The following is a 20318-nucleotide window of genomic DNA, read 5'->3' as shown; positions in this document are numbered from 1 at the left end:
TCGCATAAACTTCAGTTCTAAACCCTATGCAGACCTTATTTACCATTCAGCTCAATGGCTTGTTGCTATCTCTCAATTTGAAGTAATACTTGGATGTTTTGTTTCCATTTTACATGACAACAGCAATCATGTGTGTGTGCGTATATGATTTGGATTTTTAACATAGCCTTAAAAAATTTCAGTCATATCGCTATGATGTCTGCAGTGTGATAGTTTATAGTGATGTCTAGCACATGGGCACATTAGTAACAGTAAAAATAAACATTTTAAAGAAAAATTATCAACAACATATCATTTACAAGAAGATCTGTTTCAGGGGTGGTTTTGTTTTTAAGAACGTGTAGTTTCTAATCAGACAGCTATCCCCAAAACGAAAGTAATTTGAGTTGTATCATATCCACTTGAAACTGGTCCAGTGAAATATGAAACATTTCAAAATGTATAGATGGTTCCTTTTTTTTTTTTAAATCATGTCTATTAGCTATCACAAACTCTTACCAATCCTTCTAAAGCAGTCAGCTCCCCCAGTGTGGCATCATCAATTAGACAAGACAGGCTCTTCACAACAGCAAGAGCTCGGGATCTAAGAATGACAGAAAGATTGTTGTTAAATGCTTTATTCAAATTAAATTTAGTACTAAGGCTTTGCAGAAAACTGTTAAATACTATTGTTAACAAAGTATGAAGTCCATTTTAGTGATGTTGTTAGCTGAAAAAAATCACTGATTGATATCTTTATTCTTCATGGTGATACCAATTTTCATCGATTTCATGGTTGTTACAAACCACAAATTAAAAGACCAAACGCACAACAATTCCTCTGTGGAAGCAAAAAAAGGCCCTTTTGTCAAAGTAAAAAGATACAGGCTTCAGGCTTTGGACTGGTGTGTGTGTGATTAGGATTTTTAATGTACAGGCTTCAGGCTTTTGGACTGGTGTGTGTGATTTAACGTACAAGCCTCAGGCTTTGGACTGATGTGTGTGATTATGATTTTTAACGTACAGGCCTCAGGCTTTGGACTGGTGTGTGTGATTAGGATTTTTAACGTAATGGCCTCAGGCTTTGGACTGGTGCTTCATCAGAATACTGATCTAAGTTAAATCAATGCTCATGCTAACATCATTCTGTACTGAATGCTTGGTAATATTTCATTTTAAAAAAAACTTTGATATATACTATTTTGTATAAAGACTCTAAAGACTCTCAGCCCACCCACCCCCACCCATGTGAATTTAAATATATTGGCGAATATGATCTTGGGCAACACCTCCAATATTGAATTCCATCTGTATATGATATTTTTTTATTCATGTCTGTCTGAAGACCTGAAAGGACTCAAATACTGAATTCCATCTATATATGATATTTTTTTATTCATGTCTGTCTGAAGACCTGAAAGGACTCAAATACTGAATTCCATCTATATATGACAAACTTTTATTCATGTCTGTCTAAAGACCTCAAAGGACTCCAATACTGAATTCCATCTATATATGACAAACTTGTATTCATGTCTATCTAAAGACCTGAAAGGACTCAGTAAGACAGTTAACATTATCCACAAAGTGAGACCAGTTTCAATAAGGTATAATGAAATATCAGATACTTCTATTTTCCACTTTGGAACCTGTCTGAAAACTTCCTAAGCATTGTCTGAAGCAGGGATGGCAACATTATGTTCATCTAAATAGTTCATAAGGTACACATCAACCTTAATAACCTCCAGGATGTTTCTTTAAACCTTAGAGTACAATCATAAGGGCTTGCAGGTTGGTATCTACCTCCTCACCTTTCATTCCGTCCTTCTGGGCTTAAGTAAAGCCTTCTATAAGCTGCCACCACTGCCTCTTTTATCCCTGGTTCTTTTGAGGACACAAGAAGAAGCATTTTCTTAATTCCGACAATAGAAGCTGTCAGTCCGAACTCATAACCGGTCACAAAGAATTCAATTGCTTCCAAAATGTCAGATGTTGTCTTGGATCCAAGCAGTTGAGAGATTATTGGGATTGCTTCCTGAATCAAAGTGGCAAAGGCAAGGGAATCCTAAAATGAAATCAAGTGTACAGATTGATACATTACAAACTGGCAAAGGCAAGGGAATCCTAAAATGATATAAAGTGTACAGAATGATACATTACAGAGTGGCAAAGGCAAATGAATCCTAAAATGAAGTAAATGGTACAGATTGATACATTACAAAGTGGCAAAGGCAAAGGAATCCTAAAATGAAGTACAGTGTACAGATTGATACATTACAAAGTAGCAAAGGTAAGGGAATCCTAAAATGAAGTACAGTTTACAGATTGATATATTACAAAGTGGCAAAGGCAAGGGAATCCTAAAATGAAGTACAGTCTACAGATTGATACATTACAGAATGACAAAGGCAAGGGAATCCTAAAATGAAGTAAAGTGTACAGGTCAGTGCATTAAATACTTTCACTTTCTTTATAATGAAATTTAAGAAATAGAAAATTCACTGTTTTTATGTCAATTTCATCCAATTTTCCAGACATTTTCATTAAAAGCATAATAGTAATTCTTGATTACAACAAAATGCTTTGTTCTAAAGTAAACTATAAATATTCTTTTTAATGACACAAACTTTGCAGAAAATATTTTGTATTCCTTATGCTATGTAAATACTGATGACATACATGCTATATATTCTATTAATCGCAATGTTACAGAGTCAAGACAATAAGAACTTTGATTTTATCAAAAATGCTGTGTGCTAAAACACAGATATGATTATCCAGATGCCAACACCCACCATAAGGAACAACATACATTCCAAACCCAGAGAGCAATATAAGCATAATATAAGTGGCATAACCTGGTCATAAAAAGTATACTGTATATACTACCAGTACTAATATTAGTACCCCAATTTTGTCGAGTCTATGACATCGTAGGTAATATATTATAATACATATTTATAGTACACTGTATGAAAAATTTAATTAATTTTTACCACTAATCTGGATCTGAAGGCAAAAATTGGGCAAAATCCACATGGATTAGAACCAGAATTTATATTCAACATTCACTTCAGCACTAAACTGACATGAATTATTTTATTGGTCAATATTCGATTGCTGTTGTGATACAAGTGCTTAGGTACACATTCACAAATGAATTGCAAGCATCTTTGTGATCTAGATATACTGAGGTATACATTGTGGTTTAACTGTATAGATTTTATCTGACAAGAAACTTAGAATATGGTGGAAATTATCGTAATGACATAATTTGAAGTTGAAAGTTGGAATGATTCTGCCAAAGTCAAAATGCCTGTTGTCTCAGTTTATCTCATTCTTGAGGATTCCTGACTTAACTAACCTGTAGGTACTGTACAAGGACTTGTTGTTTGCTCAGCTCATTGACAATATTCTGGTCTTGTGTACCCTGCGTTTCCAGTGCCTCTGTCACAGATGCAAGTGATGTCCTTTTGCGTGCTGCATGCAACAAAAATATGTTAATTTATTTTCATGAAAGAAGAATATCAAAACAACAGTGACTGCTAGAACAGACGTGAGGTGTATGAATGACACACAAAGTTGCCATTACTTACATTTGGAAATCATACCAAGAAATATGTGACACGGAGACTTTCCGGAGAGCATGGTACAACAAAGAAACTTAATATAATGCTGTAAAGTTATTGATGTACATAAGAGCTCTAAAAGATATGATTTACTTTTTTTAAATTGTTTTTCTAATAATATATTGTTTCTCTTGACTATCTGTACAGCAAAATAACTGGAGTTTCTGACATATTACAGTTTCACTATCTATCATTTGTTCATATATATTTTAAATGCAAATAGTTCCAAAGTTACTGCATTGTAAACCAGTGTACAATGCATTACTGCTTTGTTACACACATCGTTGTAAATATGGCGTACATTGCATTACTGCTTTGTTACACACATCATTGTAAATATGACGTACATTGCATTACTGCTTTGTTACACACATCATTGTAAATATGGCGTACATTGCATAACTGCTTTGTTCAACACATCATTGTAAATATGGTGTACATTGCATAACTGCTTTGTTCAACACATCATTGTAAATATGGCACAAATAAATTTGAATATGGATTAATAAATAGGTCACTGTATATATTTACCAAAATACAATCTCTTCAATGACTTTACTGTATTCATCTGGCTTTCACTCACTCCCTCCTCTTCAAAAACCCCATCATCACTATAATTAGTAAAAGAAATCTGATGCTTCAGTTTAACAGGTAGGCTACATGTAGCAGCAAATATCCATTCATTAGTTAAGGGATCAAAATGATTTTTATACACATGTATGCACACAGACACATGAAATAACCAAAAGCCATCCCCTTTAATAAAATATTTTCTAAGAGAGAACATGTATCCTGAAAAGTTTTAACATTTCTGCAAGTCATCAAACTGCCTTAACAAAATTATGACAATCCTTACACCTACTGGTTACTTCAAAACTTTGAATGAAGTGAAATTATCATTTACCATCAATAATTTTTTCTTCAAAATTTCTGGATTACAAACATGCTAGGCTTACCTATAAAGTTAGGCTGATATTGGAGTGAAATATTAGATGCTCAATAGGAAAAAACATATTTTGATTAAACAAACCTGCTGGTGTATTGTCAAACTGTCAAAATATATACATTTCAAACCTGCAACAACTAGAGCTACTGGTAATGGGTGCATTACCAAGGTCCCAACTCACTATAACATTATCACTGGCCATAGGAAGCAAAGTTAGAAGACGGCAATCAGGGGACATATTTCCACAAAATGATGATGTGGAGTCAAAGATGTAATGTAAAAACTCATAACGAATTTTCATTTCAATCCATCAAATCTTTCAAAAATTATTGAGCAGAAACAAAATTTGTGAGGAAGATGAGATCTGAGGGGAAGGATGAATAATGGTAACACTATATGCCCTTTCCATATATATGACAGGAAAATAATACAAAGATACATAATACAAAATGTTTGAAATTGAAAGTTATTTTGCAGAAATCAATGGATGATGGGCAATTATGAGCCATAGATCTTCTAGATAATAATGTATTAATATAATGCTGCATACCAAATTTCAACTCTCACAAACCTTAGCAAAGTAACAAGCAAAATTACCCAAATCAAGAGGATAAGCAGTTAAGGGGCATAACTCTGTAAATACTATCATGGAACACAGAAAATCAAACTCACCCAAATTCTCGTTAATAAAGATATGAATGACAAGTTTTTATGCAAGTCCCACATGAAAAAAATGAAAGTCAGTGAAGTAAGTAATCAGCGGCCCTAACTTTTCTAAATGATGAAAGAAAAAATGGAAATTGAACTGTTTTCAGATCTCATCAATATAAAGATTTAAAGCAAGCTTGATTCAAATCCAACAATTCCCAGTAAAGTTATCTTGCAGAAAACATATTCTTTATTCACATGTGTAAGGAGCTTGATATACCACTCATATGGGGAAATTTCCATATTGTTAAACTTGCAAATTTATAATTTTAAAAACATTCTTTTAAAGAATTTATCCTGCAGTCAAAAAGAATGAAATTCAAACTCTGAATTAAATTAAAATTGGAACACTGTAAAATTAAAACTGGAACATTGTAATGTCATACAATCATTGGATTATTACTGACGTGCCAAATTTTGTGCTTCCGATATGAAGTTTTTGAAGCAGTTTTATGACATTTTTTCCTCATATTTTAGTTCAACAACACTAAACTGACCGATCACAGACAAAGCAAACATGTTTCCCATCCACACATAAAAATGCAAAAATAACCCATAAGTAATACATAATATTTTGTTGGGCCATACCATGAAAGCAATAAAAGGTCAAGTATTTTACTCACCCCTCAGACAGAGAGTTAGTTTCACCTATATCCGGCCAGGCTTCCTTAGCAACAGTCATCAATTTCATGGCATTTTTGTACTTTTCCTCCATCATGTAAACAAAGATCTTGTCTAGAACGCTGTAATACAAATCAGAATGACAAAATGCAAAATATCTGCTACAATGGAATAATCCAAACATCTTAAAAAGCTGACAGCAAAAAAAGTTCATTGTGACCTATTTCTGTCTGGTACCCTCCATTAAAAATTTACCCAACTTATTTCATGACTAAATAATAAAATATCAGAGAAACTTAACCAAATGCAAAATCAAAATGTATTTAAGGATCATGAAAAGCTGGTTATGCTGACCTACTTTGTTAAATACCATAAAGTGTCATCGCTGGAGATTTAACGGTGCCAGGAGACTCAGCACAATTCAAAAGCTTAATCACCAGAGGTCAATGTGACCTACTTTTATCCAAAGTAAGTAGTACGCTAGAGGATAGTATACCTGTCACGCTGCATGGCAGTACATACAACAGTATCAGTAAACCAAATACAAAACCTTTCACTAATATCTACAACAACAATGCTATTTGAAAGTGAACCCCAATTTATTATATATTTCATAATGAGATACTGAAAATTAACAGAGAAAAATAATATCACCACAGTAGCAACACCATTTTTGAAATCTACTTTCATTTTCCATTTGGATGGATATCTGGCCTTTTGTATGTTTTTTGGACATGCATTTCCATTTTCTTCTTTCTCTCTGTCTCTCTCTCAAAATAAAATACTTACCCATACAAATATTTAAGTACTACTCTTTGACAAAGTAAATTAAAAATTAAAAGAGTAAATGGTATAAAGGATACCTTTAAGACATATTATAATGACAGCTATCTCAACATAAGGATAAAAACTATCTCCATGCATATAATCATTTACAAGTTGAAATTTGACATATCACACATGTCTCAGTCAGTAGGATGCAATTAAAGGCCAATACCATGCATCAAACCGTGACCGTACCTCTTAAATTTTGTCAGAAAAAGATGAACTGGATCTTTATTTTTGTGTGTGTTTGATTTTTAACACAGCTTTAACAAATTTTCATTCATATTGCTACAATGTCTACAGTGTTGCAATTTATAGTGATGTCCAGCACTGGGGCATCGTACAGCAGACATGTTGCATCATGTCCCAACAAATAACATTATCCTGACACCAGGCCGACCAGTCCTAAAAATAACCTCTTATTGTTGAGCACCAAGCAAGGGAACTGTTCCATTTTTAGAAGTCTTTGGTATGACTCCGCTCAGGTTCAAACCCACGACTTCCTGCATCTGAGGCGGACACTCTAACCACTAGGCCATCAGAACGATCTCTTCATTTATATAATGCCTCATAGAAAATTTTCTTTTAATACTTTTAAGTTTTTAAATGTCACCATTACTTATGATCATACAGCTGTCACTTGTGGAAATCATATTTATGTCTTGAAATCTGTTAATGCTGTGGAGACAAGTGTCTTGATAACAAAGATACAAAGGTTTCATGAAAAAGTGGATCTGGATGTGACTTACAAACTTTGGCATAGTTTTATCCTCTGTAAACCAGAATAGAGCTGGCTCTAAATTTAAGCTGTTTGGAGAGTGAAATGTAATGTGGCAATTGCCTGCCAGGTTTTTTTGTTGTTAGGTACCAATTTTTGTCAGGTTTGTAGTTGCTCCAAACCACAGTTAAAGGCCAAAACACTCCAAAACTACTTCCCTTATTCATCAATTTGAGTACTCATGAAACACATTTTCACCAACAACAAAAAAATTAAAATTGATACCAACAAAATAAATGAATTTACAGCATTTTAATACATAATAAATAAAACACTGTAACCACTGAGGTCAGTCCAGATAATATTACATCAGAGGATGACACCTGGGATGAGTAAACTCGACAAATCCAGATCTGTTTTCACATGAGCCAGCAGATCGACATCTGTTAGAAGTAATCAGTGGAACAAACAACACAGCAAGATCAGCCACCATATTATGTGACAGCAGATCTGGGTCTACATTGTTTGCAGTTGGACTCTAATTAAAAGTAATTATATATACAGTAAGCTTATTGCCTAACAACTCACAAAGGGAGAATGTTGGAAACTTGAACACAATTTATATTCATCCATAACACAATGTAATTCATTTATTAACAAATGTATCAATAAAGGGGACATAATACAACACAAGGTCGTGGTTAATATTGTGCTTTCACTATGTTAATAAACTATTTGTAGAATGACTTTAGTAAAGAATTATACAACGGAAACATAACATGACTTGATTGTACATTGTTAAATATTAATTCTGCAAGAATGCTTAATTTACTGTAAACTTCAAGTATAAAACTTGTTTGAATTGGATTTATATGCATATTAATAATGTTAAATTCCTATTCCTCAACATCGAATTGAATTGATAAAAAGTTGAATTGAATCAAGTGCATCAGGTTGATTAAGTTAACATATTGACTTTGACGGACCAATAACTTCCAAAATTTCTGGAATTGTTATAATGAAATGTTGAATGAATCAATTAAAACAGCTGAGTTGGTGGAATTATACTGAACTGAATTTATCTTGTCAAGTCAGTTAGAATAATACTTACAATAATTTGGACAATCTTGCATCATACAAAAACCTAATGAATTATGTTTATATGTTGGATTAGACAATTATTACATTGACTTATTATTGAACTGAAGGAACTGAACATGTTAAGTCGTGAGAATAACATCCACACTGACCTGGATAAACCAGCTTGTTATGAAAATTGTGGAATTAAGTTTATGAAGTGCTGAAATAAACTGTAGTAAAATTTACAATCTATGTGATGTAAAGCATTAATCTCTAAACAATTTACATCTAGGATTAAAAAGAGAGATTTAATTCAGCTTACAAAAACATGAAAATGCATGTAACTTCATAATATATATAATTACTAATCAGTAAGGATAACACAACTCAGTTCTTATAACAAATGATTTAACAATCTACTGTTTACTTAAAAAATAAAATTGAAATGAATAGAATTCATATAATTTACATTACAGAAAAACTTTCCTAAATTAATCTGACTTTGCACTTTAAACATATTTGAAACAAAGATGTACTTTCTAAATGATCCAACAGTTTATTAAGACAAGTAAAACCTAAACAAGTAAAAAGAAGATAAAAACTTACCATTTAATTGTGACATGAATCCCACAAGCAAACCACAATGCCATATATACGTTGTTGTGTATATTTAATTTAATTGTTTGTTAGTTTTGTTATTTTTTTAATTTCATTACATGCTATTGTTGTTGTTGTGGGGTTTGATGCCATTTTTCTTCAGCACAAGAAAGGCTATCCATGGTGGCCAGTATTAATGGTGGAGGAAGAACCCGGAAAGACCCCGGATAGAACCACCGACCCACGAGAAGCTACTGGCAAGCTTTCTCACATACCCACATAGGCTGAACCGGCAACTTGAACCCACATAGACAGAGGTGAGATGGCAGTGATCCGTAACGGTGAGTGCTTTAGACCACTCGGCCACTCAGGGCCCCACATGCTATTGTAATGTAATATTATAAGTTGGACATGACCTTGTCCAAAAATCGAGTTCATTTCTGTTGGACCCACTATTTTAAAATTTATTTTATTCTGTGTAAACAACTAATACATAGCTAATATATTCTCTATGTGTATGAGATTAAAATCAGTATTATTATTAAATATGTTTATTTGGGTATATCTAGGTTAAATAAAATCCTTAGTGTATTTTACATAATCCACGTTATGGTTTTTATTTTGTAAACATTAGGATCATTCTAAAAAGTTATTTTACATTAGGTAATTTTATTTTATTTTACAGAAAATGCTAATTGTGACCTGAGGTCAAGTAAAGAACTATATAATCTTGTAACTGTGAGGATTTTTCAGTTGTGCTTTAATACGTAGCAGTTTTAGGTTACATTATATGTTGTGTCCAGTTTTTCATTTTTGGGCTTGAAAATTTATTTCTTCAAATTACTGAATTCAAGTGATTATTTTCTCTGGAAATACAAAAGTGATCTGATAGAATTCTTGGATAGACCCATTCACTGGAATTTAGAGTGAATTCAAACCTGGAATTATACCACTGTGATTCAATATAAGACTGTTGGCACTTCAACACTATATGCTACCACAGACACATCAACACTGTCAGTTTTTGGATTTATTCTGGACTTTTACTAATTATATTCAGGACTTTAAATTATTAGGACTTGTGTCTGTAATTATTGGATTATTCTGGGATCGAATTCAAAATACTGTAAGTTTTTTCTTCTCATTTTCACTTTGTATTCTAGGGTAATAAATTATTTGCTAAATTTTACAAAGCTTGTTGTCTTTCACTCTTTTCTGTTACTTATTTTAAGAGCATAGACTTGTAACAACCTCTAACAAAATACACTCAAACATACATCAAGCAAAAACTAGATAGTGACTTCCATCAAGCACAAGCTACCATGGCAACTGTAACTTAGCAAATGTCTACACAGATTCCATAAAGAAAAGTCAAGATCTTGCATATTATTCCCTTAAAATTATATCTCATTTAAAATAAAATTGTTTTGTTTGCACACAAAGAAAATTATGTATCCAAAATTAAATATATTTAATCAGTGATGCACTACCCTGTCAATGGACAGCATATTATTATTCATGAAGGACAAGTGATTGCTAATTATCGGTAACCAATAAAATACAAGGAAGAGAAATAGTACTGTCCCCCATTTATTGATCACATACTTTTCTTTGTGTGCAAAGTTGATAACTTCAGTACTATCTTCATAAGGTGGTGAGACTAACAATGGAGCTCCAGCAGGACTGAATATTCATAATTTATTGGTGTCTTTCAAGAACATCAAATTGAACTGAAGCATTGCAAATGGTAAAACTTTCTTTCACAGGCTCTTTGACCAACTTGTTTAGAAACAAGAGGCTTCCAATCTTTGAGTTAGGGTGGCACCATGCATCAGGTTATTGATTTTCTGAGCTTTGACAGAAAACCATTCCCCATGATGATAATGTTAACAATTAAGATGACTTCATCACTGACAGATCTTTGACAGAAAACCATTCCATATGATGATAATGTTAACAATTAAGATGACTTCATCACTGACAGATCTTTGACAGAAAACCATTCCACATGATGATAATGTTAGCAATTAAGATGACTTCATCACTGACAGATCTTTGACAGAAAACCATTCCATATGATGATAATGTTAACAATTAAGATGACTTTATCACTGACAGATCTTTGACAGAAAACCATTCCACATGATGATAATGTTAGCAATTAAGATGACTTCATCACTGACAGAAAACCATTCCACATGAAGATAATGTTAACAATTAAGATGACTTCATCACTGACAGATCTTTGACAGAAAACCATTCCACATTATGATAATGTTAACAATTAAGATGACTTCATCACTGACAGATCTTTGACAGAAAACCATTCCACATGATGATAATGTTAACAATTAAGATCACTTCATCACTGACAGATCTTTGACAGAAAACCATTCCACATGATCATAACAATTAAGATGACGTCATCACTGCCAAAGGAGTAATACATATATGTCTCACCATCTTCCAACTCATGCAAAACAAAGTTGCCCCTGATATTACAAAACAATGTTTTTACAAACTCACCTTTCCATGGTGTCTTGCTCAGTAATAAGCTCAGAATCTCCCTCCTTATCCTCACTTTCCTCCCCAACAATCTCCTCACTCCCTTCTGAGGTTAGAAGGGCCTTAAGTCGTTTCTGAAGGGCATTCCATTCCTCACATATCATGCTCTTAAACCTCTCTGTACCAAAAACAGGAACAATCGATAAGATTACATTGACCTGGACATGGATAGCACAGTAGGATAATATACTTAACCTGTGTCCCTGTGGTCCTGGGTTTGATCCCAAATCCTGTACTTGCAAAAGGCAGTGGTCTCCAAAAACAGGTTGGTAGTTTTCTCTGGGTTTTGAAGATTTTTGCCACCTCAAAAACAACTCTAACATCTTAGCTGTAATAAGCAGGGACTACTCAGTAATCAAAAAGTGAGTAAATCTACCCTACCAACCCTTCAACAACAATGGTACAGTTCCGTATTTAATAGCCCTTAATGTAAACATTAGCACTGGAGTTGTTTTTACATTTAATACCAATTTTCAGCACATTACAGGCTGTACATGGCAGCCAGCATATCTGAGAGATAGAACCTGTAATAATCACAGGAAGAACCTCCAACCCATGGGCATGGGTGCTATTGCAAGCTTTCTCTCATACCCATTCTGACTGAGCCTGGGACTTGAACCAGAGATGAGATGTTGGTGATCTGTCTGCAAAGGAGAGTGCCTTAGACCACTTGGCTACCCAGGGTCCCTCACTAACACTGGACAATGGATCAGCTTACCATGACCATGACCTTTGAATTCAAACCACATAGGTTTTTCTCCTCTAAGCGCAATCCATCTACAAAGTCTGATCAAGGAACATACTCTAGAATGAACATTATTACATTTATGGTGTGGAAACAAAAAGTAAGGAACAGACCAACAGACCAGGAGTATTTAATGATCAAATAAAGGTGGAGCTTACAAACATGATGATTTTAAAGCACTGTTGCTTTTCAAAATAAATTTGTATAAATTATCATCCAAGAACAGATCATGTGAAAGGTACCCAATGTAAGTTGATACAACTTCACAACTGATGTATGAGAGACCAGTTCAATTTCTATGGCATCTTTATACTGCAAGATCAAAATGGTACAAACAGAAAACAAGTTCTTGCCAATAATGAAAATATCGTATTGCATTTATAAACACTGCAATCTGACAAATCATATAGATAAACCTGACAATCAGACTAGAAATTTTCATTTTAATTAATATCTCTAATTTACATCATTCCAGCTCATTTTATGACTGTCCTTTCCCTGGATTATTGTGAAGAGAGGTTTGGTCGATGAAATTAATAAAATTTCATGTCTAGATTAAGTTCTGAGTGAGAAATTTTTGATAATTTCATAGACTAAGCATCATAAAAATCAGTTATACACAAATAAACTTAAATCTTGTTATAGTTGTTTTTGTTATTAGTATTATTGTTGCTTCTCATGGTAAGTTTTAAGCAAATTTTATGACACATTTAACACTCTGCAACTCATAGATGTCTCACATTTTTTGTACAATAAGCTACAGTTCTCCATCTTTATACCATTGTTATGTGAGTCATGAAAGTCACATTATCAACAGGGAGCCTTTTATCAAGGAGTATTCCAATAATGATGTGTCCAGATCATCTTTTAAAACATAATAGAGTATTTAATGTTGTGAAATGACCTCCATATTGGTTCTCATTATCCAAGAACACAAAGTGAAATACATTAACAAATCAACTTATTGGGACATACTGAGGGACTTTATAAAGAGGGAGCACTATTTCTTTCAAATTGCATTACAATATATGACTTCCAAAAATTATAAAATTACAGATCTCAGCATTATCAACTGTGATGTGACAAGTTTATAATAAAAATTTAAAACGGTGAGACAACTCTAAAAGTACTACTCTAACAAAGCCACAGTTTCAAAGAGTCAAAAACTCTTGTAATTGCATACCAAGTTTCATAAAGACATTTCAAATGTTAATGAAAATCGAATTCTGATCAGGCCCCATATTTTACATGACACAATGTCTAGTCATGTTGCAAAAGGATACCAAATGTCTTCAAGATATCTGAACAGCTTCATTATTAAATAAATAAAAAATGTAACATATTGATGGACAAGCAGACTCCAGTTCACAATGCCACATCCCCTACCCCCAATTTCATTTGAACAAACTGACTCCAGTATACCCCCCCATAACTACATTTGTGATGGAGTATAACCGCAGCTGGAAAAGCAATATCTTTGTCCTGCTCTCCACAGAATGATTAGGTAACCAATTCTTGTGTCTCACCATTGGTAGCGTCCTGTGTCTGATGTTCAGGCATCATGTCATCCAGTTTCTTTTTCTCTGTCTCATAACTCACCTTCAGCTCCTCAGCACTCAACTGAAATAAAGTAAAGATGTTATACATCAAACACTGCAATTTCAGTTATATTTGTGGGTATCAAATACTGTCGTTTTACAGAAAAAAAATTCTGTCCATACTTCAAATTCATGTATATGCCACTGATGAGGAAGTGGAGAAATTATTGTTTCTTACATGTTTCAATTCATAGTTTGAGGTAACAATTAAAATTCAAAAAGTATTGAAAACGTTGATGGTTTGGACAGATGAAGTGAAAATCTTTATATATCACTCCAAAATATATATTAACATTGGAAACATTATTCAAGGAATTACTGCAATGACTTCCTATTTAAAGTATTAACATTGGAAACATTATTCAAGGAATTACTGCAATGACTTCCTATTTAAAGTATTAACATTGGAAACATTATTCAAGGAATTACTGCAATGACTTCCTATTTGAAGTATTAACATTGGAAACATTATTCAAGGAATTACTGCAATGACTTCCTATTCTTACTACTGAAGTATTTTTGTGGAGGAATATCAAAGGGAGATAACTACAATATGCTAATTTATTTACAAAAATGAGTTTGATTTGAATTTTTAATGGAGCTTTAACAATTTTTCAGTCATATTGCTATGATGTCTGCAGTGTGGCAGTTTCTAGTGATGTCTAGTACTGAGGCATCATGATGCAGATATGTAGCATGATGGCCCACCCAGTCACATTGTCCTGATACCAGACCAACCAGTCCTAACACTAACCTCTTAATGCTGAGCACCTAGTGAGGCAGCTGTTAGTACCATTTTTATAAGTCTTTGGTATCAATCAGCCTGGGTTCGAACCCATGACCTGAGCTGCCTGCTTAACATATATAACTGGCATAAAACACGTCAACCTACACTTTGTTACTGTCATAAAGACCATAGAGTTTATTAAATGTATAGAGGAACTGAGATTCATCCAGTCCCAACTCTACAAATAAAAGTAAATTTACTTCCTAACACTAAACTATAGGTCAATTAATCCTAATGATCTAGACCAGTTTCTTATAATGAATCTGGTTTTGCAGGACATATGTATAAAAAACTAGAGAAAAATACAAATAAAAATGAACTTTGGAAGGCATTCTTGTTTTAGTATCTATTTCATTGTTAAATACATGCATGTTGCTGAATCAGGTATTTAATATCCACAAATGATGAATCACTCTTATCACAATTTTAGTTAACTTAAAATAACTTGTTTCCCCTACCTTTTGAATGCATTGTTAAATGTTGTAAAGGCTCACATACCTTGGCAGCAAATGGATTGCTCTTCAGTAGGTTGGTTATGAGCTGAACAGCACTCTTTCTGACTTGGCTTGATTTGTCCTGTAAACGGCCAAGCACAAGGTGCAGCAGGCTCCCTTGTCGATTGAGGGGAAGACACTGTAGTCATGAAATAGTAAATAAATTATTGAATAAGGTCTTCATCTAACACTGTTTCACCTGCACACACCTTCATAAAATATCATCCACATATCTATATTTTAGTACATTATATAAGTACAAAGTCCTGACAGATATATCATCAATTTTTTTCACTTGAAAACTAATGTTTTGTGATCTGCTTTTCAAAAATGAGGTCACAGAATAGTAACACTGTTTTAAATATAATTTTTGGTGCATTTCTACAGGAATCAGGAAAATATAAAATGTTGTCTTAATTCTAATTTTATGCAGGAATTGATACGATCTGCATGTTGCTTCCAATATGTATCACAATGCATGATTTACATCGATGGGGAGGGATTCAGAACTGAATAACTGTAACTTGTACCCAAATACATTTGCTTACAAAGTCAAAGTAAAGTACACAATAGCCATTACTATTAAAACTTTGTTAATCTGTATTTTCAGTTCATGAATGCTATAACTATGCCACCCAAGTATTTTTAAATCTACAATAAAAAGACTGTACTGTATTGTATTGTAATTTACCAACTCTCCCTAGGATAGATTCATAAATAATAGACCATCACCAGTCATGTTACAAACATTTAGTTTATCACGTCTATCTTCAACAGTGCATGGGGCATTACACAACATTATGCAACTTCAAAATTTGCTTTGCTTTTTATATATTGTGATATCAATTATATGCTAAAGTGTCCCCATCTCCACCTACATGCTCAAATCCTGGGGGGCCAATCAGAATTTTGAATCCCGAAATGTGAAGGCTATATATTAACATGGTATAGGAGGAGCATAATGACATTCATGGAAAGGCTCCAAGATAACTTCGTATTTACAATATGCATGAATTCATGGCCAGGATCTGAGTTACATCTTCTCATTAACAATATACATGGATTCAAGGCCAGGATCTGAGTTACATCTCATTAACAATATACATGACTTCATGGCCAAGATCTGAGTTACATCTTCTCATTAACAATATACATGAATTCATGGCCAGGATCTGAGTTACATCTTCTCATTAACAATATACATGTATTCATGGCCAAGATCTGAGTTACATCTTCTCATTAACAATATACATGAATTCATGGCCAGGATCTGAGTTACATCTTCTCATTAACAATATACATGAATTCATGGCCAAGATCTGAGTTACATCTTCTCAGTAACAATATACATGAATTCATGGCCAGGATCTGAGTTACATCTTCTCATTAACAATATACATGAATTCATGGCCAGGATCTGAGTTACATCTTCTCATTAACAATATACATGAATTCATGGCCAGGATCTGAGTTACATCTTCTCATTAACAATATACATGTATTCATGGCCAAGATCTGAGTTACATCTTCTCATTAACAATATACATGAATTCATGGCCAGGATCTGAGTTATACCTTCTCGTTAACAATGTTTAGCCAAATCTGTAAAACCTTGCTTCGTACAAAGGCCGCTGTGTCATGAATATGGTCCTGTAAAAGAAAATAATATGACATCAAATCCAAGCAAATGACACCAAGCATCCATGCATACAGTAAGCAATTTGAACAAAAAGAAGTGAATAATGACAAAATACATCATAGCCAAGTATGATGCATTAAATTCAATGTTTAAGGATTGAACAAGAATATTAAGTTTTGTTATGATATGCATTGCCAATAGTAGAAGAATATCAATTACCAGAAAAATAAAAATGAGTTAGTAACCATGACAACCTTGTTTTTTGTACACGAGAGGTCATGAAGTTTACTGAAAATATGCAGACTGCAAAACATTAAAGAAAATTAATTATAACAAAATCAATTTGTTGCCTTCTCATATCACAAATAAAAATAACAACTAAAGCTTGACTGTTTCACTTTCAGAATTTGTTTCCTAGCTTTGTGACAGAAATTCTAAATTACACTGGCCTATTTAAAATTTGCAAACTTTCAAATTTTCATGCTTTAAAGAACATAATAATTTGCTTGAAAAAAATCTAAATAAGGAATGAGCTATAAGCAAGAAGTAGATGACAGACGGCCCTGCTCTCTACAATTGTCTCAGCAGCACATTAAAAAGAATATTTGCTAGGAAACCATTGTTGAAGATAAGTGTGTGCATGCACATGCACAAAGAGTTGAAGTACAAGTCTGTTAAGTAAATTATTTCTTAATCCAAACCATGGCTCGCTGCGAGTTCAAACTTCTACCTCACAGTCCATCATAGCTGCCAACCTTCCTGGCTCACAATTAGTGAAAATAGGGATAAAAAGTCGTGAATTTGGACAAGAATTCGTGAAAAATACCATGACAATAACTCCATCCATTCTGACCGTCAATGCTACACTATATCAAGTTCGCAATATAAAACTAAAACACGACATATATGCAGAAAGATTTATTTATCAAGACATGATACTGTGGCAGACCTGAACTTCCTCAACTGCTTGATCGTAAAATTGTTTTCTAAACAGTTCAGACTTCTTGCCGGCTGGTTGATCTTGGCGACTAAAATTACTGACAAATTTTCTGCAACTAAGGAGACCCTAAAGTCTTATTTTTCCTCACTAGAGAAAATATACTTTCGCTGTCACTGTTGCTGTGATGAATGCACAGGAGCTGCAGCACTTTTGGTCCTTCCACAGGAAAATTTGGAATCGATTTTCAAGTCCGGCAACATTTGTTAGAACAAATGTTTAGCATGGTCTCCAGCTGATAAAGGTAGATTGTGTTCGACAAGAAAACTCACAAATAATGCTTCAGCGTTGGTAGCCTGCATTTCTTCTGCCAATTGTTTAAAATATTCCGGAGCTGAAATCTGCGAATTTTTAATTTTCCCAACTTCTATGTGTTTTTTGCAACCGACGTACTTCCTCACATCGTCTCTGCGATGGCACACTGAGTGCAAAAAGCATGATGAATATCAATGTTTAATGGCAGAATGCATGGCCAATTTTTGATATATTCCAAATTAAACTTCACTTTTTGAGTAATACATTTCTTTTTTCTTGGTGGTGAAGACATTTTCTAAATCGTACATGAGATGCTGAACCGTAACTCAAATCAGTGTTGGTGACACATGCGCGGAGCAAAATTCCGGTTAGGCCCCAGTTTCTCTCAAAAGCATTTGTAAAACTACTCGTATACATATCGATTAAAATAGGCTAAAATGCTTGCTACCGGGCCAACTGTACTAATCGGCTGTAGATCTACTAATATCGCGACCAGCAGTACCGAACCGTTTCGGCAACTGCGAATATCACGACTAGCGCTTAACGGGAAATCAGTTATTTTATTAAAAATTTAAAATAATTGAGGATCGGAGAATTCATGAATTTTTGGCTTGCGGCGTGAATCCGTGAATCGCTGAAAAAGTCGTGAAATTCACACCAAATTCGTGAGGGTTGGCAGCTATGGTCCATGGATAAAGAAGTGACTTTCCTAATATTCTGACTTAGCCTGAACAATAACAAATTAACCCCAGGTGACGAGTTTAAGTGGTAGGAGGTAATAGCCTACTGCTGAGCTTTGTAGCGTCAAGGTCATGTAAGATACACTAAAGTGGGTGGTATTATAGAAAGGTAGACAGATGTAGCTCTCCAATGATACCAAATAATCTGGAATTTCTAGTTGCACTACAAAATAAAGAGCAAAAATATTCATTGTTTGGACCTGATTTTTTTCCTAACCAAATTTTGCCTGTGGTCGGAAACCAATTTTGTGTCCGGATTTTAGACTTTTTGGTCTCAGATCTAACACAGACCGGTATGAACTGCGAACAGACAGATGAACCTTTGCAAAAAGTAGGATAAGATGGGCATTTGGAGAAAAGTGTTCTCTATATGAAAATAATGGGTCCATAAAAAAAAAAAATAAGAACTCCAACTTTTACCCTTCTGCTCATTCGCGAGCCAAATAGCCAATGAAAAACTATGTTTCTAACACAACTAGGCAGCATGTTACTGGAAGATCACCTGGAAGTTGGTGTTTTAGGATGTATTCAGAAATAGCTTTCAAAATGTGTTTCCTAATCGAATTTAAGACGAAAACGACAAAACCCTCCAGGGGTTATTGTGTTAATATGGAAGAATATTTAAATTCCTGGAGAAATCATTGTATGCCTGTGTCCATTTTGTTGTTGTTATTGTTGTTGGGTTTAACGCCATTTTTCAGCACACTATAGGCTATGTATGGCGGCCAGTAATAATGGTGGAGGAAGAACCTGGGTAAACCCCGGGAAGAACCACCGACCCACAAGAAGCTACTGGCAAGCTCTCTCACATACCCACATTGGTCAAATCCTAGACTCGAACCCACGCCGTGTGTCCGTTTTAAGGTCTGGATTACTTATTCATACAATATGGCAACTTAAGTCCTAGATTATATGAATGTAACAAGCTTTATGACTGGTCAAACAAAAATTGTTTTGTCAATCCATAATATGTTATCAAAAAAGTTGTGTTTTTTGTCACACCATGACTCTTTATAACAGTACCTCAGAAAACATTTTTTTCCATTTTTTTTCAAGAATTTATTAAAAGAGCGGTAAAATGAAACAAGGTCTTGTGTCAAAAGATCAGAGGATGTTAATAATGGCTTTTGGTGTTTAAATAAATCCATTTTAAAATTTCTGCTGATATGTTGCCAAATTAATTCAATTTATGACTGAAAACTATCACAGACGTTCTTCGTCTCAATTTCCTGACTTCTGACCCTTAAATACAGTTTTTCAGCAAATATTTTGTACATGATGATGTAAGTTACTGCCCCTTAAAAATCTATTTGCTCTAAATTTAGTAGCAATAATTTCATATAGGGACTATGATCAGGAATGGACAGTTTCCCTTACAAGAAGTATGACTCAAAC

General features: G+C 33.9%; 1 protein-coding gene across 1 annotated transcript in view; it reads right to left on the bottom strand.

Annotated features, from left to right (window-relative positions):
• Positions 1–20318, bottom strand: part of LOC149770829 (condensin complex subunit 1-like) — a 99762-nt gene that overhangs the window by 47884 nt on the left and 31560 nt on the right. The window contains exons 11-19 of the mRNA XM_089949068.1: positions 16868–16942; positions 15297–15431; positions 13940–14033; positions 11630–11786; positions 5886–6005; positions 4140–4219; positions 3344–3459; positions 1791–2044; positions 499–583 (exon numbers count right to left, since the gene is read on the bottom strand). Of these exons, the coding sequence (XP_089805194.1) occupies positions 499–583; positions 1791–2044; positions 3344–3459; positions 4140–4219; positions 5886–6005; positions 11630–11786; positions 13940–14033; positions 15297–15431; positions 16868–16942 (1116 nt within the window). The remainder of the gene's footprint in view (positions 1–498; positions 584–1790; positions 2045–3343; positions 3460–4139; positions 4220–5885; positions 6006–11629; positions 11787–13939; positions 14034–15296; positions 15432–16867; positions 16943–20318) is intronic.

The sequence above is a fragment of the Sinohyriopsis cumingii genome, unplaced genomic scaffold (genome assembly GCF_028554795.1).
Source record: "Sinohyriopsis cumingii isolate HCF-2022 unplaced genomic scaffold, ASM2855479v2 utg002264l, whole genome shotgun sequence".
Classification (NCBI taxonomy): domain Eukaryota; kingdom Metazoa; phylum Mollusca; class Bivalvia; order Unionida; family Unionidae; genus Sinohyriopsis; species Sinohyriopsis cumingii.
The sequence above is the reverse complement of the archived record's forward strand: the minus strand, read 5'-3'. Positions and strand labels throughout refer to the sequence as shown.